Source organism: Macrobrachium rosenbergii, chromosome 3 (genome assembly GCF_040412425.1).
Source record: "Macrobrachium rosenbergii isolate ZJJX-2024 chromosome 3, ASM4041242v1, whole genome shotgun sequence".
Lineage (NCBI taxonomy): Eukaryota > Metazoa > Arthropoda > Malacostraca > Decapoda > Palaemonidae > Macrobrachium > Macrobrachium rosenbergii.
In genome coordinates this window covers 54,955,419-54,981,774 of record NC_089743.1, presented here as the reverse complement: position 1 = coordinate 54,981,774, position 26,356 = coordinate 54,955,419, and the positions used below count along the sequence as shown (strand labels likewise).

General features: G+C 37.7%; 1 protein-coding gene across 6 annotated transcripts in view; it reads left to right on the top strand.

Moving 5' to 3' along the window:
* The window catches only part of LOC136855870 (bromodomain-containing protein 7-like), a 220,400-nt gene that overhangs the window by 142,817 nt on the left and 51,227 nt on the right, over nucleotides 1-26,356 (top strand). For all 6 annotated transcript variants that reach the window (XM_067133269.1, XM_067133302.1, XM_067133285.1 and 3 more), the window contains exons 10-12: nucleotides 2,842-2,953; nucleotides 13,369-13,552; nucleotides 14,125-14,260. In XM_067133269.1, the coding sequence (XP_066989370.1) occupies nucleotides 2,842-2,953; nucleotides 13,369-13,552; nucleotides 14,125-14,260 (432 nt within the window). The remainder of the gene's footprint in view (nucleotides 1-2,841; nucleotides 2,954-13,368; nucleotides 13,553-14,124; nucleotides 14,261-26,356) is intronic.

Here is a 26,356-nt window from a genome sequence, read left to right as displayed (position 1 = left end):
CTTTTGTTGGAGGCCCCCCAAATGTTTACGAATGCCTCTCAGGACACCCCGATGTTTCCTAGGGGTCTTAAAAGGCACAGGGTACGGCCCTTGGTCCCTTTCAGCCACACGTGGCTGTACAACACGGCGTTGAAAAGATGGGTCACCTTGGGTGCTTGGTCCCTTTCCAGCATCCAAATCTAAAACGCGCCTCACACGCTCACTACCGACAGGCAATACGCTCCTTTCATGGTCCTGAGGACGTTGGGACATCTCTGCATACGTCCTATTGCGTCACAAACACACTAACACTTGCACAAGTTCGGCAGAACATGATTGCGTCGAGAAATCGCTTTCTGACGATGCGTCGCTGATGCTTTGTAATGCGAGAAGAAAGAAATTCGTGCATGCGCAGCTAGGTCACGCTTGTAAACAAAACAACAGCGTGATCTGTGAACTCCCAGCATCCCTCAAGGTGCGTGATTTAAAATTTTCCACAAACTAGGCCTATAAGTATTTGTCGTGAATATTTAAAAAGACTTTTTGTAGTCAACGTATTTTATGTCCACTTGGCACCCAACAGACAATTTTTGTCAACGTAAAATATGTCCAGTCGGCGTTTAAGGGTTAAAGCCATTTCATTCAGATACATATTCCTCTCAATAGATTCAGTGCTTTCTATGTCTCCCCCTCTACCTTCCTTCCATTATTCAAGAATTTTACACACTTTGCACTTGACTTAAACTTCAAAATACTCCTGTCCATCTTTTCACTCATGCTAATATTTTCACCACCATTTCATCACTCTTCTCACCCTTTCAGATCTTCGTACTCCATACACTCTGCTATCCCCCATGCATCTTCTCTCTTATCTAACCATCATCCATTAAATGTGCTCCAAAATATTTATACAAATCAAGCTCTTCCAGTCTTCCACCATTCATGTTAACCCTTAATGGACAGGAATCCTCATATGAGTATCTATAACAGGTTTTGGGTGATGGACGGGAATTCTCATATGAGTATTAATATTATGCACCATACTGTTTGAATGAATATAGCGGGAAAGGTTCATAGCACTTCAATGGTCCATAAACGACTTAAGGCAACTATTACCTCGGCACAGGAGAGACATCATCAGTATGCCTTGAGATTCAGAGGAGGATGTATTGCCTGTTTGCAGCTCCAGGACATCTTTTTAATTATTTGCTCATAAATATACCCAGGGATTGCTGTTGGTTTTAGTTCTTATCTTTTATGAAAGTATGTCAGCTATAATTGTAATTTTGCACAGAAAAGTGCAAAGAAATTTTAGAAAAAACATGTATACCTCGCAAAAAGTTACTGCATCTCCCCATCTCAGTAACTCTCATAAATATTTTACAACAAATATACTCAAAATTTGTTACTGATTTTAGTTCTTATCTGTTGTGATATTGTGTGAGCTGTAATTATAATTCTACAAAATGAAATACAGCAAATTATTAGAAAAAACTTGCATAACTTGGTAAAATTAAAATATTTTTTATGAGTGTTTTGTAAAAGAGGCCCCACACAGGGTTGTAAGTACCATAGTCACTTTCAACTTCCTGTGGAAGGCAGGGAAAAACTGTTAGAATTTTTTTCTTACACCATGTACATTTGCATATCTTCCTCTTTCCATTGACATGTTTTTTTCTTAAACTGGCCAACCTTAAAGTTTGCCCAGTCGGGGGTTGTGCATGATATATATTTAGCCCATCCTTTAACGGTTAATATTCATTGGTCAGTCTGCCGTGATTCAATTTACTCTTGTAAATTTACTTCTTTTCATTACCAACCAGGTATTTATAATAGTTCACATTTGTGATTGATGAATTTCCTGACAATTCTTTTCATAGAATATTTTAGCTGGTGGATATGTTGGTGCATGAGTGTTCTAAGTCCCCCAAGTGAATCAGCATTAGTCATTAATAGTTACCATCGCAAATTTAACCTGGATTTCCAGACTAGTAAAATCTTGCTTATGTTTACTCCATTCAGATTCCCAGATAATCCCGACGTGATGTAGATGTCCAGTCAGACTTGTCAAATGTTTCCACACTAATAACAAATTAAAGAAAAGATGTAAATGAGTTAAAATGGTCATTTTTATCTGAGTGAAGCACATACACTATAAGATTTGAAAATACTACTATTAAAACACTGCTTGCATTTTCTCTTGCTGTGCCGGTTAAGTGTTTGACTCTGGTCTGGTTAAAATACCCAAAAAATAATTATAGTTATCTTACCCTACTATACCCAAAAATATTCCCTGCTGATTCTCTGATATTAATTGAATTTTTTATACTTTTCTGGTGGTAGTGCCAATTATTTGCATAGAATGTTTGTGCCATCTCTTACCTTAAGCTGCAGTGGAGGTTTCATTCTATCTTTATTGAATCTGTGTATCACATGACCCTGAGAGGTATAATCACAAAAGTGCTTGATCAACACTTTTTTTTCAGTTTTCCCTCCAGTCCTCATGTCGTCTTTGTGTCTTGAGTCTATGCACAATTCAAGTATTAGCCTGTATATGTATTTATGAAAGACATGAAAAACATTTTAGTCATTCAAATAAAATGAACGCAAGTTAATAAAAAAAATGTGTATTCCTCGCAGTACTGAAGCAAGTGAAGTTCATCTGTACTTGAAAGGAACAGTGTTTTGCCAGAACTGATTTGAAGTACATTTGCTTGTCTGACTAGTGCAGTAGGTCAGCCTGCTGTGTCATGGTAGAAAGACACCAGTTCTTGATTACAGATTTGGAAAATTTTGACTTTTGTGAATAGGAGCATTTCTCGGGACATTGTTCATTTGTTAATTAAATACTTTTTGTTTCAGTAAATTTGAGGCAGTTCAAGATAACATGACATCAGAGGAAATTTTAGAGCAAGTACAGACAGCAGCTTGTGAAGCTTCAGAAAAGCTGACTCAGAAGAAACCAGACAGTGTGGTTAGTTGGATATATACACTCAGTTACCTTAAGAGAATATAATCTGAACATTCTGTGAAAACTAGAAATTAACCTTTGTTTTTGCAATGTTAGAAAATTATGCATAAGGTTTTTTAATTTGTATAGTGAAGCCTAATGTTGATGTTTAGTTGTCACTCGGCTTGGATGGCATTTCGTGGCAAATCTCATGAGATTATTATAGTTAGGCTGCAATTCTTATGTGTATTTTGAGCTGCTGAAGGTCATATTGTGATATCCAGTGATTGGCTAATGCCTTATTTTCTACTATGCTAATATAAATCTGCTTATAGATTTTTTATTGGTTGAAACCCATTAGATTGCTCTCTCTCTCTGTGTGAGCAATGCTGAAACTGCTTACATGGGCCAGGCTTGAAGAGCTTGCAAGGAGAGTTTAGAAGTCCTTTTCCTATGCCTCCTGTTTCTTTAGGAGGTCACAAAGTGGCAAACTGGTGGGGAAAGGTGTAGAGGGTCTTCAAGAGGTGGCAGAGACACATCATATTCCTGGCTGGAAGAACCTGTTATAGCACGTAAACTGTCTAAACTTTGATGAAGCCATGATGTATTTCTGTTGGCAAGTCTAAGATGATAAACAAAATGACATTGCACAGTGATATCTCCTGTATCCAGATTAAAACATATGTTAAGGAAATTTCCAAATATGATAAAAACACTCTACTTATGTAAAACACAAACTTCATACCCTTGTTACCCTACCTTGTCAATACTGCGTAACTCTATCCACCAAATATGCTCATAAACAACAAACAACTTGCTTTTGTCTGCTTATAAACAACACAGAATACACTGTATATGCTGTTCACAAAATTAAAACTAAACTTGACAGTATACATTATACAAACTGTATAAAAAATTAACAATGAAATTCTCTCTCTCTTACCTGTGATGTGCCAAAAATACATATGGGGGCTGGACTAGAAAAATTTTTTTATAAAGAATAACCCAGAGAGAAAGAGAGAGAGAAGAGAAAGGCAAGTAAATGCACAGTGACATTATGCATACATATGTGTACATTTACTCACACGTATATATACATGCAGAATTTACAATGAACCAGTTGCTACTATTTTCAACTGCAATTTGGTACTTCATAAAAATTCTGATAAACATTTTATTCAAATCTGTGAAGAGGAATGTAGTGGCCGACAAACTAAGTTGTCAGGGACAGGTCCTAGGGACAGATTGGTCTCTGCATCAGGAGATAGCGGACAGCTTTTCCATCTTTGGGGGGGAGACCAGTGATAGACCTGTTCGCAGCAAGATTCAACAAGACGCTAGGGGTCTATTGTTCAGTAGTTCCGGATTCTTTCGCAGTGGCAGAGGATGCCCTGCAATATCCATGGGACAATCTGGAAGTCTGTGAGAGCCTCGATGGCCAAGTCGGTTAGAGCAGCAGCTTCCTACTTCATAGAGGTCTGTGGTGCGGGTTCAAATCCGCAGCCGACCGGTCAGAGAGGCGGACACTTTGCTATCTGTGTAGACACCCCGGGATTATGTATGTAATCAACGGATAGGTTTGCTTAAAAGCAAATGGGTGTTACAGACTAATACACACACAAACAAAGCCACTCCAACATCTAAAAACATAACAGACACCTCACACGTCTCGAACTGTTGACCTAACCGCACAGCAACTTCTCGCTGCTGGGAGAAAGGGCGCTGGTGACTGGTATGATACATGCACATACGATACCGGGGTCTAAGCGATGTCAGACAGGGCAGCCGATCGAGATTACGGTCTACCCCAAAGCCAAATCAAAGTCCTTCAAAAGAAGGCATCATGCTTACCCCATACAAAAATGGGGAAAAAGCACGTTTAAAAGAAGAAGAAAAACCTGGGAGCCTGTGCCTTCCTTCCCCTTTGCCTGATCCGTCTTTTCTTGAACAGAGTGATGATTTCTGAGAATCTCAGGATGACCTTGGTAGCTCCCTGGTGGCCATATGCAAAATGGTTCCCAGATCTGCTATCTCTACTATCAGCCAACCTCACGTAGAGAGATATCATCAGTCAGTAGAGTGCCTATCTCTTCACTGCTGGAGGCTATCCAGTATATCCTGCAAGCAAGAGGCTTTTCTCACAGAACAGCAGCAGAGATGCTTGGCTATCTCAGGTCTTCCTCAGCCGTGTACCAGGGAAAATGGGCCATCTATTGCGATTGGTGTTGTCAACAGGATTTCTCTCTAGTCAGAACTTCTGTTCAACAGATACCTGATTTCCTTGTTTTTCTCCGGACAGAAAAGCACCTTTCTATTTCTGCCATGGAAGGCTGCAGGGCTGCCTTGGGTCTGGTTCTACGCTTAAAAAACGTGGCCCTGTCCTCCTCTTGGGAAATCTCATTGTTGCTCAAAAGCTTTAAACCGTCTTGTTCTTGTAGAGAACTTAAACCTCCTACCTGGGACCTGACTCTGGTACTAGTAGTCTCACTTGTGCTCCATATGAACCTCTGCGACGGTCTTCGGGCAGAGACTCGACCCTCATAACAGTCTTCTTACTGGCCTTAGCTTCATCAAAGAGAGTGGTGTAACACCGTGGTCTGTCTTTTGATGTCAAACATATAAGGGGTTGGGGGTCCGTAGCCATCGAATTTGTCCCTGAATTCGTGGCCGAGACTCAAAATCCCATGGTTCATGAAGACAGATTTAAATCCTTTTCTGTCCCTTCCCTTTGGGATTTTGTTGACGGCGATCCGGATGAATTACTACTTTGTCCCATCACGGTTTTGTGTAGTTATCTAAAAAGGACTCGTCACCTCAGGCCGGGGTGTCGAAGACTTTTTGTGAGCACAGTCTGGAACAAGAAAGAAATGTCAAAGAATACCATATCCTTTTGCGTACGTGAAATAATTAAGCATGCCTACAGTTCTTCTTCAGCCTCTAATGCTGACACAGTGCATGCAAGAGCACATGATGTTAGGGATTAGGTCCCTCCTTGGCATTCAAAAAGAACTTGTTTGTTCAGAGGGTTTTGAAGGCTGGTAATTGGCTTCACCAAACCATCTTCACATCCTTCTATCTAAGGGATGTTGCCCACATGTCCTTGGACACTTTTTCTTTGAGTCCGTTGATGGCTGCTCAACAAGTTGTGTAGCTCATCCAGTGCCCCTAGCAGAACAGTTTGTATCTCTCCTAAGATGATGCTATGAAAATGGAACTGGTTAGATACAGGTGAGTAAGTAAGCCTTACCGTTTGTGTATATAGGCAATCCCCAGTTTATGACGGGCTCGGCTTATGACAGTCCAAGCGTACGACGCTCTTCAAATATATTCATAAAAAATTATTTTCTGGGTTACAGTGCATGTTTCAGGTTTACGACGCTGATTGGATGGAAGAAATATGGCTCCAAAAGGGCAGAATGGTAAAAATTTTGAGTTTTTTTTTATGAAAAACTCAATAAAAATGCAGTTTACTTCATTTACAAGACACCCAAATGATTAAAAGTAAGGTTTTCTTACGATTTTCAACAATATTTTGTTTTACGACAATTTTGGGCTTACGACGCAGCTTCGGAACGGAACCCTTTCATAAACTGGGGACTGCCTGTATTGTATTCTACATGAATATAACCTTTCAGTAGCAAGTCCTTCCTCTCTCAAGCAAGGAGAGAGAGGAATGATAAAAAACAAGTATGGTGGCTGTTGTGGCTTATTATCTGAACAGATATAGATCTTTAACCCTCTTGCACTTACAGGGGTGCCTATAGCGCTACTCAGTACACGACTTACGCATGGAGGTAAAAGTGGGGCTCGTGCAGAAAAGTTTCTTTGTAAATATGGATATGTACAAACTATAACCGATATACGCTTCTGGTTTGTTTTATGATGTCGGCAAATGATTGAATTTTTTCCTAAAGCAATCAGAAAGTCTTTGCAAGGCTTAGAAATAATAAAAAAGACAAGATGAACATGAAATTTTTAAAGAAAATCGTAGATATTTTTTTTAAATAATCATGAAGAATATAATAATTAGGTTTGGGGAGTTTATTTTATACGTAAATTGTGTGGAAATGTTTAAACTTTCACATGGAAGTAATCATTTTGTTATAAATGTGTTTGCTAATTAGCTGTTACCGATTTAAAAAATGTTAATTTTGTACGCAGTGCAATTTTCAGATTTTCCAACCTACTTATGTTGACGTTTCGTATTGTACCTAAGTAAGGAATAAAGGTAGAAAAAAATAAGGTGGCATTAGAAAGCTGAATAAATTTCCTATCAATCGCACAAAAGAAAGATATGTGTATTGTTTGAAAAAAATTGAGCAATTGTTGCTAGATTATGGACAATCTTTTTTTTTTTTCTAAGAAAATATACTGCAATTATTATAATATAGAAACGATGATATTTTTTACATTTTGCTGTTCAGCATGATAAAGTACAAAGAATGGCTGTTCAAATTATATATAATACATGCACATTGAAGTTATTTACAGATGCACAAACAGGCGTACAAAAAATTATCTACGCATGCATAAATTCCGGCCGAACATACGGCGTTCACCACGTATATACATACGCTGACATTTTTTGTAATTACTTGGTAATACATAATGCTAGAAAAAAAGTGAAAACTGCGTTTTCTTGTAGGTCTAAGATCTGCCCACGCAGTGGCATAGTCCTCGTGTTCTTCGGATGACTTTTTTTTTTTTTTTTTTGGCGAATTTCCTCGGAAAATAACTTATGGATAATGTGGTAATCGCGTCATTGTAGCACTTTGGGCAAAAAACTTATTGACGCTGTTTCGCGTCATCGGATCACCAGAGGGTTAGCTTCCACTTATGCAGTGAACCTTCACATTTTATATTAGCCCAGTAGTCTGACTGTTCGATATCCATTTATGTAACAAGTTAGAGGCTTGCGTCTCCTTCCTTTGCTTTCATTTATCCAGGAAGTGAGACCAGGTGAGACTTTCTTTCCTCCCACCAAAAGTGAGTCTATCCTTACGTTAAGACCCAGGTTTGTTCCACATATGAACAAATGACAAATTTTTTACCGGTTTCCAGACGGCACTAGAAGATTTATCCTTACATTAAGACTGCAGTTTGTTATGTAAAAATTTGTCCTATTAAAGATATTGTGCAGTTGTTAAAGTATTACAACTGAATGAACAGCAAACATCTAAATCCTACCTAATCTTATCTTGTCTTGAACTCTTATGGACATACAATACCTATTGTCCCCAAACGCGATCTAATTTAACAGTTGTGACTGAACGAAAAGTGAACAAGTACTGAATGCATAAGTTACTCTTTTGTTTGTGTCATATGGACAGGCAATATTTTGAAGTAATTTTGCACTTACATAAGTAATTGTATTATTGTCTGTTGCTCAATACCTCTGTCTCTCTTTTGTTACAAGTTGATATCCTTTAATAAAATGCGATTTATATAATTTTGTTTGTAAGTAAACATGCTACATTGCCTGTTTACCCAGGGTTTCAACCAGTGATGTATGATTGCCTAAGTTGATTAATGATGTGTTTTGGACATGTAAGGATTTGTAAATTTTCGTATGCGTAGTATATAAATACACAGCAAGTGCTTTCTGTAGTTTACCTCAGCATGATATACTTGTATGTAGACACATGCACACATTCTTGGTGTATGTATATACATAAACATAGACTGAGATACTGATGGGCAAGAAAAGTTCTGATGCAACTCAGCTGGGCAGTTTGTACTGATACTATTTCATAATCTGTTCAAGTTTTTCCAGTTTGCTGATATATCAACTTCAAAAAATTTTATTTAGTATTATAATCAATAAATGTGAAAAAATGTAAAACAATATTTTGAAAGAAATGAAGCGAAAAAATTATGTGTGATGGTTAAGCTGACGAAGGCCCACCCAACCTGCCCCGCTGAGCTCTCCTGGTCCCCCCACCCTATAAGCCCTTATCCTGGCCTACCTCCCCGCAAAATACTCAGAACTCAGAAGCGATAAACTATATGACGTTCAAGTAACGTTGATGCTTTTAAGCCAATAACAGTCGCAAAAGCTCTCAAGAAGTCTTCATGAGTCTGCTATATGACCTTTTAGCAGCCTATCATGCTTTTCTGCCTGCAATGCATTGCAAACCAAACACAAAGCTTTTAATTCATTGTATATATCCATACATATTACTAACTGGACCTCATTGAAACTGGATGGTATCTAACAAGTTATTTATTACAAAAAAATTACAGGCATTCCAGGACTAAGAGTCCTCATTGTCAAGTATCCGTGGAATGACCCAACAAGTAGTCTAGCTGTATTTATATCTGTGTTGGGGGAGCAGGTTAAAGTCCTTGTTCCTGTAGTTATCCTTCTTCTCCTGTGTGGGCCCGCCATCGTGATCTCAGCTTTTCTCAGCTGGCCGCTCCTTCCAGGTGGTTCCTTGTGTTTATACTTTTCTTTTCTATTGTAGAGTATATGATTTTTCTAGATAGGCTGTCCTCAAATCTGTTTCCAGTGTTGCCTGCCATTACATAGTTAACACATGTAATGAAGGCATTCTCTACAATCAGTCTGGCCATTTTGTTTGTGTTCCTGTACAAGAAATTCATATTTTCCCAATCTATTGACAACTGCCAATGTCTGATTATAGTATTGTATGTTTTGTATGTGTTGCTTGCGTCGTTCTTTGCAAGATTTGCTGCTTTCGCTGAAGTAACGCTCATCACAGCCAAGACACTCTCCCATATATACCTCCCTCTTACCTCTTCCCCCTCTACCAACTTTTGTTTCTAAATATTTTATTCCTAATGGTGTTTTTTTTAACTGCCTATCAGTTTGAAATTACTGTATGTAGCTTCCCGTTGATGGGTGTAATAGTGTTGTTGTCTGGGTGTAATTATTTTCTTCCCTTTAAAATGTTCCTTTCCTATCCCTTCTCTCTCCCCAAAATAATTTTTTCTTGCCTTTGTGTGTGCCAGCTCCCACCAGTACTTAGGGTATCCTAATCTCCTAAAACTCTCCTTCAGGTATTCCAGCTTTTCATCCAAGAACTCAGGACTGCAAATCCTATAAGCCCTGATGGCTAACCTTGTCATTACTCCCATTTTAATATTTTTCTTATGACTGGAGAACATATTATGTATGTATGAATTAGTGTGTGTCTTCTTCCTGTGTACCTTAAATTTTAAAGTTTCCTCTTCCCTCTTTACCAGTACGTCCAAGAAATGGATTTCTCCCTCCTCTTCTTCTTTTGTGAAGTTGATTTGTTCATTTAGTTTATTTATGTTTTTAGGAACTTGTGTAATTCTTCCCTTTCTCCCCTGTAAATAATGAAGATGTCAACCCACGTCTTCTGTTTCAAACCATTTCATAAATATGTTAGCCAAAATTGGCGAAAGACTTTGACCCATAGCTACACCATTTTTTTGGATGCAATGGTTTTCGCCCCATTTAAACACATTGATGTTAAGGGCCGCTGACAACAATTTTATCAAAATGTCATGATCTAAGTCACATGTATAAACTCCTTCCTCCATATTCTTTTTTATTACTTCCATTGTTTTCTTGGCTGATATGTTGGTAAACAGCAAAGTTACATCTAAACTTGCAAATTTACGATTTTTTACATTAATTTTATGTAATTCATCTATAAGGTTCATGTTATGTTTTAGATCCCATTTAGATACTAAACCCACCCATTTTCGGAAAGAAATTTCTCCAGCTTCCTCTGTGGTGATCTTGTCAATGCCACAATCAGTCTAGTGGGCACTCTTCCTTATGTATCTTTGGACTACCATAGATATATGGGATCTCTAGACTTTCCCCTGATTTTACCATGTGTTCTAATTCTTTTCTTTTAGTTTTGTCCTGGATTTTTGTCAAAGCTTCCCTTGCTTTTTATTTTATTAAAATTGCATTGTACCCCCTTGCGTCCAGTTTTTTATTGCAAGCCTCATATGTATTTTCATCATTTGTTCTAACTTATTTTAGTAATCTATGGCATCCATTATTACTACCGCCCCCCTTTATCTGCCTTGCAAATCTTTATGTCCTTGTATTTGCCCAGTCTATAAAGGGCCTTGGGTAACCTCTGTGGAAACACAAATCTAATGGCTCTAATTCCCTTAAGCCTCTACACATTTCAGGATAATTTCAGGAAGAAGGACTTTAATCCACTCCCCCCCACACAGATATAAATACAGCTGGACTACATGTTGGGTCATTCCACGGATACTTGACAATGATGAGTGTTAGACCTGGAAAGCTTGTAATTTTTTTGAATAAATAATTCTGCTAGATACCATCCAGTTTCAATGAGGTCCTGTTAGTAATTGTATTAATGCACAGAACAACTGTGTAAGTTTTAAAGTTAATCCATACATAAATATTGAGCATGCAGATAATAGAGGTAACACTGCATTCACTTCCATATTCCAAGAATATCTTTGACGCAATGATGATGAATGATGATTATATAATAAAAATGTTAGACACATTCAAACACATATTTCTTGCTACAATGTAAAGATGTTTCACTAGCAAGTGACTTTGTAATGCTAATGATTATTTATTAACTCCTAGAACCACTTGAAGCAGCACTTTGCTTTGGATGTGTGTCATATTAAAATTTAATTGTACTATATGCCAAAAATGGAATAAAAAAAATGATGTACTGATTATGTCAAGAGCAGTGAGTGAGACCTTTATATTTTCTTTGATGCGTCATTTTCTAGAGTACAATACACTCCTAAGCTTTCAACAATGTTCTTTTTTAAATATTTGTAATTGAGCCTCAGTTTTTGAAGCTTGAAATCCCCCAAAAATAATTTTCTGATATAACTATGTGCTATTACTTTTTTGCTGTATATACTGTATAAGAATATTTTATCATTTTCATAACAGCTTTATTTTGGATATCTAAATACAAAATATTGTTGCTCTTGTATACGAGGTGTGACAATAAAGAAACAAGACTTTCCCAAAATAGTTTTATTACAATATCTACAGAGAAATGACGCATTGTCCAATTCAAAGTAATTCCCCCTAGAGTTAATGCACTTCTGCATTCGCATCTGCATCTGCCACCCACAGAAGCACTCAGCAAAGTCGTCCTCCTTGAGGCCCTTAGCTCCCTCATCACAGTGGCCTTGGTCTCTTCTGCAGAGGCGAAGTGGGTTCCTTTGAGGACAGTCTTCAGCCTAAGTTGTACGTTGCTAGATCTGGGGAATAAGGAGGGTGGTCGAGAACTGCAGTATGTTAGCCAAGAACTGCCTCACACTGAGCACGGTGTGTGCAGGCATGTTGTTGTGGTGAAGCAGCATTCCCAGCTCCTGCACCAAGATGGTCCTCACTGACTCCCAGTTCAGGCTTTGCTCTTCTGGTATCATCCGCACCATCAATCTGTGATCACTCCACACCAACTGTTGCACGTTGTCAATGTTCTCAGCTCTGTCTTTGTTGAGGAAGGCCATCCTGACTTGGGGTCATACTCCTCCTCATGGCCAGTCTTAAAGTGTTTGTGCCACTCGAAGATTTGTGGCCTGGACATCGCTTCTTTTCCATAAGCCTCTTGGAGAAGTTTGAGACACTCGGTTGGGCTCTTCCCCAACTTAACCAGGAATTTCAAATTGATTCTTTGCACCATAACAGCCTGAAACAGAAGCACAGAATGAGTGAGGTGAACAATATTATATCAGAATAGTGATGAGATGTTACGCAACACAGTGACATAAGCGGTTAGCCAACTGGCATTGAGGCATAAGTGCGGCTTCCACAGTCACGTTTCTTTATTGTCACACCTTGTATGTAGCTGTTAATGTAAATTGTAATTTTTTTCGTATGTAGTCTTTATTGTTTCTCACTTTATTAATTTTCCCTTTTAAGATATTTATACTGTAATTAAAGTAAATCTTTTTGCATAACTTAATGCCAGCAGCTGTGAGGTTTTTAAGAATTTCTTAATGGCTGTTCAATTTTCTCAGTTTTTATAAAAAGTATGTAAACATAAGCCATTGGAAAACTGGGACCAACTTGATTCACCAGTGGGATCGAACATCGACAGGGGTACAGCAATATCAAGTATTTTTACAATAGGTTTTAATTTGTTGTAATGATGTCTGTTATGTCTTCTGATGTGATAGTGTACATTTTGTAAATCAATGATTTTCTCGACCTCCTGACAGGTCTACTGTCTTCATCATTTATTTCCATATTTCCTATTGCTCTGAATGCTCCTCTTGCCTTCTCATATGCTTCCATCCTATGTCAGTCCATGAGATATTAATTTCTAGCTTCAGGACACAATATGTCTTAGCATCTTCATTTGTAATATGATAAAAAAAGGAAAACTAAAGTTAAATCAGTATTATTGAACTATTGCATCTTATATGTACAATTTACTCTTGTGTATGCAAGTTGAAAAGTAAACTTGGAGCATCATTTTCAGCTTGGTTTCTTAAGACAACGAGGAGATGGCACCACAACGTTGAGCTTCTTGACTGGGTGTGAAGGAAATGATCCAACTTTGAAAGAAAAACCAATTAGTTTGGGATTGCTGACTGGAAAACTCACACAAGGTTCAGCTATGCTCCATAATTATCGAGATGATAAGAGAAGTTTGGCAAAGCCAGGTACCCATATCTTTATGCATTGATATTTTTCAAAAGAAATTAATTTTAAGATAAAACCAAAAAAATTTGGTACACTTTCTCCTATTTGGTGAATATAAGCCAGTTTGATTTTTTCCTGTGTTTATAACCTGTTTATCAGATCATTATAGAAAGTTTGACATGAGAAAATTTTCATTGCTGTATTTATTTGTAGCTATTAATGGATACAAAGTGGAAGACCACATGAAAATCTTATACATAAGTAAAGTTATATAATTTGATGTAAAATTACCAGATATCCAAAGTGCTTCCTAAGACATAATTTTTAATTTCAGAAAATTTTAAATCACATAATTATGATTCCTAATACTCTATAAGATCTTTATTGTCAAGAGTTGTCATCTGGAAGTTGTGTGGCTTATGTGTACCTAAGTGATCGAAAGTCTTAGCAAATATTAGCTAACTTCTGAACTACAGTCACTAAATAAAGTATATAAACTATGTAATCTTTTATTAAAGTTACTGGTTTTTCAAATTTGAATATGCAGTACACATCATTAAATTATTTTAATTGCTTCACCTCTTTCTTATAGTGAAACCACTTTACTATGGATCGTACTCCTCATTTTGCCCATCTTATGACTCAACGTTTGCCAACTTGACCAAGGAGGAGAGTGAGATGGTTTATGCAACTTATGGTAATGAGACTGCTGTGCAGTATGCAGAAAGGTAAGATGAATACATAAGTTGTTCTTAATAACCTTGCAAGAATGATAATTTTCAAGTGTGGTTTTATCTTGAGTATTTCAGTGAATAGTAACAGTACTAGTCACTAAGGTTGTAGATTTTTGTTGTATTGTGAAATCATAACTAAAGTTGTGTTATATCATGCACATTCCATGTAGACTGTGTTAAAATGACTTCTAAAATGTTAGCTGTATGTTTACTTGAATATTCCAAAAATATTTGTAACCTAGTGAAATCATGTGATATCTTGAATCAGTGAATTAATTTGGTTTTCAGATTCACAAATTTCTTCAAACATCTGAAGACCCAAAATCTTGAAAGTATATTGTCATGCTCATAATTGAAAGAAATAAGTAAAATGTGAGGTTGTTTACCTAAAATAAAAAAAAAATGGCACTATTTCCTCTTGAATACAGTACATGCATATGAATGTGTGAAAACTTGGTAAAAGGATGATAGGACCAGAGTAATGGAAAAAGGAACATGACAGTAATGCTGGGACAATTAAAGAGGAATAAGATTGTTTGACCATACAATTAATTGTAACTATTATTAATAAAATAGTTTAACCAGACCACTAAGTTAACATTCTTGACTCAAATAAGGCTGGAGCAGAGTGTGAAATATGAAAAGAAGTGCCGGAGAAAGAACTGCAAAAATATTTTCAGGAAGTTTGATTCATGCTAGAGATATAAGAAAAGAGGCACTCTTTATAACGTGACAACTACAGGAAAATTAAATGCAGTTATAATGCATATTTGGGGATCTTTAGAAGTTATTTTACTATTACAAAGACCAGAAATTATGAGGCCATCATTTAGGCAGAACATACTGAAAAGACTTGCTGAGCTATTGATGTTTAGGGATATAAACATTGATTCCCTCAGGGATTAGCCTAGATTCCTTTACAGTTTGTCACAGTAGTGGAAGAAGCTACTAAGGAGTGCAGAAAGGGACACCTTGATAGTTGCTATATTTAGATTGCCTGGGATTTACAGTGGAATGAGGTAAAGAGGCTGCAGAAATTTTTTAAAGATGTACGATTGAAATGTGGAGGAGAGGAATGAAATTATGTACAGGTTGACCATCACTAATCCGGCATCACTGGGACTTAGAGGGTGTCGGATTAGCCATTTTGCCGGATTAGCCATTTATTAGGCTAGAATACACAAAACACAGTAGCTAAGCACCTCATCCTAGAATTAAAATATCCCATAAATTACTACAAGTTGGTTAATAAAGAAAAGACAATTATCAGATACAGGTAGTGCTCGAGTTACGATAATTTGACTTACAATATTTCAAGTTTATGATGGGGTTAGTAATTAATACCGATACGAAAATTTTTAGGAAATATTTTTAGATTTCGCACAGGCGCAGGCAGCGAGAGAGACCAACTTACAATAGAAAAACTTCTTTTCCTCCATCTCTTTATTCCATCTGCTAGTTAAAAAAGTAAAAGAGAATGATAAAAGTATTGTTAGTAACGTTATACTCTTGCGTAAATGCGTACAGCCATAAACAACCGAACAGGAAACTGTTGTTTTGCTAATAATCGTATCGGATAACAACTGTTGTGCTTGTATTTCAACCATCGTACGGTAATACACAATTACTGTATTTATGTTACAAATGACATTAAGTACTATACAATAGGACTGAAATATTTTTTACACTATACCCTTGTTCGCTTTGGAGAAAAGATCGGCAGGGAAATATACTGCTACAGTAACTTTAAGCTGCAAGTTGTAGCTGAAGCTGAGAAAACAATATTCAAGCTGCTAATGACTATAAATTATCGTGCATCGGCAACATGGATGAAACTCGACCGTAAATAAAACTGGAGAGAATGTATTTTAATCAAAACTAGTGGGCATGAAAGAATACAAATTACTACTGTTTTCACGCCGATAAAAGATAAATACGTAAAGTTCGTATTATGATGAAATCAAGAGAAAATAGCGAACGGAATCTTGATTTTTTATACTCAAAAAAAAAAAAAAAAACCATGCCCCCAAAACGGCCAGCCGCGATTCTTGCTAACGTCATATATTAACGAAAAATATAGCTAAATTAATTTCACAACGAGACTTATTTAAGTTATATTTCGACTTAAAAACACTTCTTATAACGAAAAATATCCATGTCCCAAATAAATAAAGTATCCATATTCATTTACGCTCACTAGAAGCAAGAAAGCGCTTTGAACTTGGTTAAATGCGGCGATATCGATTCCCAAAACAAAACATTGATTGCAATTTATAACACAAAAGCAATATGAGAATATATGCAATTGGAAACAATGTAGTAAAGCATAACTTTTTAAAAGATCAATGAAAAAGATGCACATTCGTTATGTTGATGTTTGTATAATACTGTTAATATGTGAATAGAGTTCAGTGTAATGTAGGCTAGGCTACCAGTTTGTTGATGCAGCACACTGCGCCACCAAATCGAAGCGGCCGGCGAGCGAGTTAGCGCAGTGACCTGGGAAACTTGAAAATTCGTGCGGAAACATTAGAAATTACTCTAGCCGAAATTTGTGCCGGATTACTGATTGTTCCGGACTACTGATTGCCGGATTAGTGATGGTCAACCTGTAACCCTTTCCTTGTGCAGGACTGATCTCCTCAGTCATCAAAAGGTCTAGTCCGTGGCACGGGACTGATCACGACCATCATTTTTTTCGTTCTAGTTAGGCAGCTTGTAACAGATAATGTGTTTCCCTTGTCATTTTAGGGAGCTTTTGTCTATATTCTAGTGACAAATGGCAACATTTGATTTCCAGCTTATGGGATAATCTCAGGATAAGGCCTAGACCTTCAGTAACCATCAAAATTCCAGAGAGAGAGAGGTTTCGCTCAGTAATGAAGTAATACTGAAGCTTTTATTCGGAAATGACAGTGATAGTAATAGACCTGAACTATCAGATGGCTCTGATAGTAACAGTAGTGAATATGGTGATGTTTATTTTATGATAGTTATAAACAAACCTACCTTATATAATTTCATAACTTCAGATTTTTGAGAGATGATTGTGAATCAGGAAATGACTGATGAGGAAGCATTTTTGTCAAGCACCAGTGGTGGTGTGAGTAAACAAAGAATATGTGACAAAATTTGCGAATGGAAGACCAATGAATACTGTATTCAGTTCATAAAAAATTGATGCTCTGACACTTTATTGGAGATAATAAAATCTCATTTCTTGCGGACTGTTAAGTCTAGTTTTGAATTTTTTTGTGAGGTTTTTCAGATTAAATTTTTCACCAAAAGTAAGTGTTCAGAGTTTTTAACACAGATTTTCATACTGAATAACAAAAATGGCGTCACTTTACTCCATGCTTTGAGAGATATCACCCTGAAGTGAATCACCAATAAAAGCTACGTAGTTCAGTTTTTGAATAATTACCTACATAACATTTGCATATTTTATCAGTACTATTATAAAACATTATGATAACATAAAATAGTACAGTGTAATATAATAGTACTGAAAATAACAGAGAATTGAAACAGAAATACAAAGGGGAGAAAATTAGTCAGATACACTGTTAACAGGATGGTGCTCTCATCACTAGTGGTGAAAACAGGCTTGCTGAGGAAGGGTTAAGATATGAAAAAAAGCTAAAGGCTAATGGAAAGGAAGCAAAGGAAAAAGTAAGTCAGGGAAGTGGCCACGTTGTTATTTTAAACAATAAATATATAAGAGCAAATGGGGAAGAGTTGGAGGAGAGCACCATGGTGTGTTGTTAGATAGGTAGAAAATTTGTTACTTAGGATAAACATTTTAATTTTGAAACAGCTATTTAGAGGGCAGTAAGAAAGAGTAGCACGGAGAGCCTCGATGGCCAAGTTGGTTAGAGCAGCAGCTTCGGATTTCGTAGAGGTCTGTGGCGCGGGTTCAAATCCGCAGCCGACTAGTCAGAGAGGCGGACACTTTGCTGTCTGTGTAAACACCCCAGGATTATGTATGTAATCAACGGATAGGTTTGCTTACAAGCAAATGGGTGTTACAGACTAATACACACACAAACAAAGCCACTCCAACATCTCCTAAAAACATAACAGACACCTCACACGTCGCAACTGTCGACCTGACCGTGCAACAACTTCTCGCTGCTGGGAGAAAGGGTGCTGGTGACTGGTACAGTACGTGTACATACGCTACTGGGGTCTAAGCAATGACAGGCAGGGCAGCCAATTGAGACTACATTACCCCAAAGCCAAATCAAAGTCCATCAAAAAGAATGCATCATGCATACCCCACACAAATGGGAAAAAAGCACGTTTAAAGAAGAAGAAGAAGAAAAAGAGTAGGAAGGAGTTGGATGAAGCACAAAGAGACTTGTGGACTCCTGATGAATAAAAGTATTCGATTTATAAAAAGTGAGCTTTATGGTATAAGTATAAGGTGTGTACTACTTATTGTGGCTGAAACATAACTTGTGAAAAAAAAAATATGGAGGATGTTGTGAAAGGATGTGATCATAAAATACAGGGATTCATGGTTAGTGACAGGTAGGAGAACCATTTAAAAAAAAAATCATTGAGTGGTTGGGAAATGCACTGAGATCTCAAAGATGAAGATATTTTATGTGCTGAGAAGGAAAAAACCTGGCCCATACAGAAATTCATATAAAAAGAATCAAGACAGAAGAGAGTGGAGAGAACACTTTCTCTTCTAATCCCATGCTGGGAAAATCTGATGTGATTTGTTAATGACCAAAATGTCTTGGTTATAGGTATAGATATCATCTACTCTTTGCATTGGTAACTTATAGCATTGAGCTTTATTTTTAGAGGAAATATGCATTGGGTTGTTTTTTTGGAATTTTTTCCCACTTTGCCTTACACATTTAAAGCTAAAGTTGCATCAAGCTGAGGTTGGCAGTACACAATTAAAGCCAAGATGGTTCTTTTAAGCTAAAGGAGTTGTCATTTTGATGCTTAAATTATCGGTTTCCACATATGCCCGTTACTTTATGTTAGTCTTTCTGCAGTAACATTCATGTCCAGACACTTTCTGCATACAGGATATTAATATTCAAATCCAGGCCCCTAAGCCAGTGGTGGAAGCTGATCAGTACTGTGCATGTCAGTTATTTGAATATCATCTACAATATTGTTCTCCAGAAAGTTGTCTAATCTTCATAATGATTTATAATCGTTATTCCTCTTGAGCTATAATTCTTGCATTGTTCTTTTGCTGATCATTTGGCAGTGGTAGCTACCTGAATTTTACCTAATTTTGCCATAGCAACTTCCTATAGTTTTATCTGAGGAATGTAACTCATAAATTTTTAGGTAATGTAAACTTCCTCTTCGGTGACAGTGCTTCATTCTCTGGCTTGACCAAAAGGAGGGTGTGTATACATTCGTCATCCTCTTCATGCTCACAACGCATCATCAGACCCTTATTTGATACATATATAAGTTTGTTGAGCATTTTTTCCCACCATTAGTTTATCTTTGCAATCTATTGAAGTGCAATCTGTGACCATTAGGCATAGATATCTGGTCAATTATTGTTAAACCTTATAAGAATAGTAAGTATTTTTTCCACCATTGTACCCTCACACACAAAATTTGATAGTACATTTGACTTTACTGATGTGACCCAGTCTATACCTGACCCATCTGTTAGCCTCAAGATGCCTGTTGTGTCCATAATCCTACTATCCAAGTAGGTCCTTTGGTATAATACCCCTTCAGGTTTTAAGACATCTGATAGTTTCCTGGTAATGAGGCCTTCTACTAAGTAGCTATTCAGGCTAACATAAAGTAATGTCTGCGTGTAAAAACAGATATCATTTTCGTTTTAAGACTAGTTGTGCTCATATTTAATGAAGATTGACCCTTGACACAACCCCTCCAATCTGCACCTGTTTCATACTGTTCAGAAACTGACCAGTTCCCTGACTAGGATTGTGCAAGGTTCAAGATACATAACCAGAAAGATGAAAAAGGAGACTTTTCGTGTGGGGGTGTCTGGAGACAACTGCTACTGTAGATAAAATTAACTTAAAGTAATGGTTTTGTATGTGAATTAATAATAATAATAATAAAATAATAATAATCTTTATTGCGGCTCAGGGCCATATACATGGAAGATGCAAATAAACTACACACAGTCTAGATACATAAGGTAACATGACAAAATTAATTATCGCCGGTATCCACACAGTTGCTGAAGAAGTAGAAAAAATAGAATTCATTATAATGGTAATGATAGTAATTATATGGGGAATAATATAAAAAAAATTAAAAGTGACAACAATAGAAAATACAGATTGCAGACGATTAATTTCCATCATGGGACCATAGGTGATTATAGAAGTCAGGTCCAGAAGGCTAAATACGAATATTGAAAATTGCAAAACTCTACAATGATATTAAACACAGTAATAACAGGAAGAATACCAAAAACAGGAAGGAATGCAGAAATATAATAATAATAATAATAATAATAATAATAATAATATTGAATAATAATAATAATAACAACAGATTCTGGAGATGACATTCATAATTTGAGAATAAGGCATTTAGAACAAATGCCTTTATTCCATCTTTCCCACAATTTAGATCTTCTTCTTGCCTCACTGCTCAGGATGCTATGTATCTTCAGTGCTGTTTCTCAGTCTGGTGATCAGACTGGACATTGTTCGCCCTCACAATGATTTTCAAATTATCCAGGTGGTTTTTATTCTGCATGGCTGAGTGATAGTGAAAGTGTTTGTGAAAATGTCTGTGAACAACAGTGATCGCCTCATGGTCTTGCTATAGTTATATATTCAGTAGGAGCGGAAGAGCAGCAGTTTTGTTTTATAATCATGTTGCCAGTTGTTGTTTACGACACCTCTGTTCTATGTCTGCTGTATCTTTTAGGTCGTCCATGATAATGTCCCAACACGTCATGCACAAATTCAGTGGTGGTTCTGCAATATGTTAGAGGACTGGCACACTGATTGGTTTCATAGTATATCAAATTCCTCTGCATATTTGTCAATGAATCGCTGGGACCTTGTACTGATGGGGAGATTGTTTATTGTTGTTTTGTTGATAGTGCATCTGATTGGGTGTGAGTTCAGTTTGACATTCAGGGCATCTGTGTTTAAACAGGCATGGAGATTTGCCCCCTTGCGGAGCCCGTTTAGGGAGCCGAAGGTGTTCTGACAGTGTGTTATCTCATTTGACACAAAATTGCGGTGTGGAGAACCAACAACATAAAATGCCAATTAGATATACAGTAGAGGTGTGCCTCGTTTGTGCCTTCAGGAAGAGCCGTAATTTACTCTGTCAATGTTTTCATCTACAAAACATAGGAAAACAGGAGAGGCTGATGATAGGTAATAGTTCATCATTCAAGATGTAGATGCAGGTTGGCTGAGTGGTTTGCTTTAAAGCTGGTTGTCAGTAGTGGGGGGAGAAGTCTCACTAGAAGAACAGACTCAAGCTTCAATGCAATTGATAATTGCATGAGGATAATTGTATCCTTTAGCTTGTTTTTTATTAATGGTATTAAATGAACATCAAGAGAGGTGTAAGACAGGGTTGTGTGTTATCATCTGATCTCTTCAATTTATATAGTGAAATGATAATGAGAGGTCTCAGAAATATGGAAGGAATTAAGGTTGGAGGAGTCAGTATTAATAATATCAGATATGCTGATGATACAGTACTTGTTGCAGACTCTCATGATAAACTTCAAGCTTTAATCAGTACTTTACACCAGCCAAGCAGAGAAAGAGGTCTGTCAATAAATATTAAGAAAACAGAAGTTATGGTTATCACCAAAGATGAAATCCCCCCCCAAGAACAGATATAAGAATTAATGCTGAAACAGTTAAACAAACCGATAGTTTTAATTATTTAGGATGCACTGTCACAAGTGATGGAAACTGTGAAAAAGAGATCAGGAAGAGAATATCCATGGCAAAAGATGCATTTGGAAAGATCAAGAAATTAGTCACCAGCTCGAAAATATCTCTGAATCTAAGGAGGAGGTTTGTGAAATGTTTTGTTTGGTCTGTATTGTTGTATGGCTGTGAAACTTGGACCTTGAGGAAGGCAGACGAGGAGAGGGTTACAGGCTGCAGAAATGTGGTTTTGTAGAAGGATGCTGAAAATATCATGGACAGAAAGGAAAACTAATCAGGAGGTATTAGAGAGAGTAGGCGTTGAGAGACAACTTTTGGCTTTAGTAAGAGGTAAACAAATGCAGTTTGTGGGTCACATAGAAGACAAGAGCTAGAGCATCTGTCTCTCACTGGTAAAATCAATGGAAGTCGGCCGAGAGGAAGGCCTAGACAAAAATATATGGATGGATTGGTGAGAATGACTGGGGGAAGAATGTCTGCAGCTCAGTTGCTGCAGAGAGTCGGAAATAGAGAGGAGTGGTGAGCCATGATTGCCGACGTCCTTGGGGATATGGCACCTGGATGATGATGATGATGATTAAGTGAAGAGTAGGGAGTCTGGGAGAAACTGGTGAATTATGCACGCATTGAACAGAGCAGCTAGCAAAATGTAAATTATCGGATGGCAGAATTTGAAAGCTTCAGCAGACAGACCATCGCTGCCAGGCAGTTTATTATTAGGTAGGTTGTTTATGGCCTCACTGATGTTACCTGGTTTTCTGTTGATTTTTAAAATCCCAGTTAACAACAGGTGGGTGATCTGTTAGGGGGTTCACGGTAGGGAGGGATGGGCTACTGAATGACACCTGTAAGGGGATATTATCATAGCCCATTGTAAGATCGTAGCGAATGTTGCATGTCACAACAGAGTCATGAAGTTGAGGGGACGTAATGCAGTGGTCCAGCCAGGAGGTTGTAACTGTGTCCGTTCTGTTCTGTACATAGGTGTAGGAGGAGGGAGGGAGGAGCATTACATCGCTAATTCGTAGAGCGTGATTTTGACAGAAGCGAGTAAGTTCATTATAAAACTGCTTTGTGGGGTGAGAATTAAGGTCCCCAATTTTACAAATATGATCAGCAGTAGAGTTGTGAATAATGCAGTGTAACTCACCTAGGATCATGCGGTACTGATCAAAATTATCGAAATAAATAGTAGTATATTTCCTTATGAAAGCTGAATCTTGCTTTAACAAACACCATAATTGCCAGGCCTCACTAGCGAATGGACAATGCTTGTTATCAGAATGCCTGAGATGGGGCATTTCAGTATAGCAGTGCATGATTTTGTTAAGCCAGGGTACATTATTATCTTCATTTGTCTGATTTTGTTAAGTCAGTAATGGGCTTCTCATCATCTTCATCATATGAGATGGTTTGTATAGCCAGCAGTTGGTACAATGAACCCCCGTATTCGCGGGGGATGTGTACCACAACCCCCCCCGCGAATAGCTAAAATCCGTGAATACTTAAAACCCCTCTAAAAACACTTAGAACTGCCCATTTTGAAAGTTTAAACACAAGAAAAACTCTGTAAAAATGCTTATACCCAAGTATTTTAATAGTTTTATCACAAAAAGTGCATTTATTCATGAAAATTATATGAAAATACAGTATTTAGTGAATATTTCTCAGTGAAAAATACCGCGAATGGGTGAATTTTCCGCGAATAATGGCTAGATATGTTCCACAGAGAAACCCGCAAATGCGTAAGTCTGCAAATCATGAGAACGCGAATATAGGGGGTTTACTGTATACAGGCAGTCCCCGGTTATCAGCGGGGTTCCGTTTCTGAGGGTGTGATGATAACCGAAAATCGGTGATTTCTGCGCTTTTTTGCTGATTTTCGGGGGTTATCAGCGCCGAAAAGTGCAGATTTTCGGTTATCAGCGCCGAAAAAGTGCCGATTTTCGGTTATCGGTGCCTCTGTTAGGTATGTATCGGCGCCGATAAGTGGAAATCGGCAAATTTTGGCGCAGAAAATTGCCGATTTTCGTCGCTAGACAAGCCCCATAAAACCAGATTGCTGTTAACCGAGCCTGCCGTTAACCGGGGACTGCCTGTATCATCATCAACTTCATGACTTCCAGGGCCTTCCTACTGGTCTTCATCAAATTGCATTCACTCCTGCTCTCCCTTTCTCATCATATCCCCAAGTTCTCTCAAAATTTGAGAATTGCACATTTCCATTCTTTGGACACTACACAGCTCAATAACTTTTTCATTTTTATTATGATCTTCCCAATGTACTTGAGCATGATCAATCTTCTTTTTAGGCTGAGCAAGAACCAGAAGTCAAGATCAATCGTCCTATCCCTTGACTTCATCGAAAAAGTGTTGACATTTCATCCATCTTGCTTTTGATTCCTTGTTGGCCATTGTACCAAAAGTACTTTTGTCTGTCTGAGCACTACCGCTTTCGCAGATCTGACATGGAAGGACACTACGACCTTTGGTGGTGTTGTTACCATACTGAGGATTGTAAGCAGCAATTACTGCCTGCATCTCCCACTCCTGATAGGAGTAATGTAACAGCATGAGGGCCAAGGAAAGGGGCTCCAGACACACTTCCTTGACTAAAAATAAGTTTTTAGAAATAAGTCTCCACATCAGTTGATAGATATATCTGTTCAGGTATCAATCATCACATGTCTGATATAATTCCTTTCCCCTTTAGCCAAAGAGAGGAAGGGTATGCTGCTGAAAGATACATTTGTACAAAACAAATGTTATATCAGTTGGGATACTTCAGTCATGTTTATTACATAGGTCCCACATCTGCTAGGTCTTATCTTCTTACCTATCTCGGTAGAAAAGAAAGTAACTAGAAAAGAAAGGGATCAGTGTCTCGATCAGTTCCACTGTCCTTATCAGTAAGATCTCATCGATACCAGAAGGAAGACAGTCAAAAATTGTATATGCAAGGAATGTATGGCATCTGGCATCTGATAGGAAGATGAGGTGGAAGCGGGTCAGAGACCTTGCTAGAACCTCGTTATGTATCCAGTCTTTCTTCCAGCCCAGGATAAGACATGAGAGGGGTGGCTAGAGTTGGGCAGTCAGTGTTAAGACCTCAGGTTTTTAAGCTATGAAAAATACAATGTAATGAAAAATTTGTCATTTGTTCATACGCAGAACAAACAGTCTTAACATGATAGACTCACGCTTGGAGAGAGGTATGAGAATCCTGAACTGACTGGAGGTTCAGCACACCTGATCACTTCCTAGAAATTAGGGTTCTAAGGAAGAAGACCTAAGCCTCTGAGTTGTTACATATGTGGGTATCTAACACCCAGTCCACTAGGTTAAAATACAATGTAATATGTTAGATTCATTGCATATATGGAAGTCAAAGAGAACTATATCTGTTCAAGCAACAAACCATGTCAGCCATATGCAATGGGTTTGTCACCACTCCTCATTCCCCTTGCTGGAGAGAGAAGTAAAGGCTACTGAGATGCATATTTGTATGTTGTATGGAACATATAAATGCTGTAACAGCATGACTGCAAAAATCACCTGCATCAAGCCAATTCCAGCGTATGATGTGTCTATTCTTCAAAACTGTCTGTACGTAGAGAAGAAAGGAAAAATGGGAAGGAAAAGAGACCAGTCATCTCACTCATTCCTCCTTCCACACTATCATCAATTTGTTGAGCAGCCACTACCAGACCCAAGGAAAAAGTATCCAAGGACGTAATGGCCAAAGTCCTTCAAGTAGAAGGAAGTGAAAGTGGTCTCACGAAGCCAAGAACCAGCATTCAAAATCCTATGAACAGACAAGTTCTTTATAAATGCCAGAGAGGAACCTATTCCTTTGATGTAATGTAGGCTAGGCTAAGGACTTACCTGCTTAGGCTAGTCTAAGTAAGCCACCAAACCTAATCCCACCAAGTTCATGAGGAACAGGAGATATTTCCTCATCTGTCCATAGCCAAGAATATCCAGAGGTGTTCTCAAATCCTTTCCTGAGCTTAGAAGAGCTTCAACAGCAGTAGTAGCAATCACAGGTGGGGATTTAAACTTCAGAATTATTATATAAATAATATTGAACTCATGAATGGGATCAATAACCACTCCATAAGAGGAAAGAAAATCCTATTCTTCAAGTCCTCCATTTCCTATGGTGAAGGTAAACACCATAAGGAAAAGAGAGAGA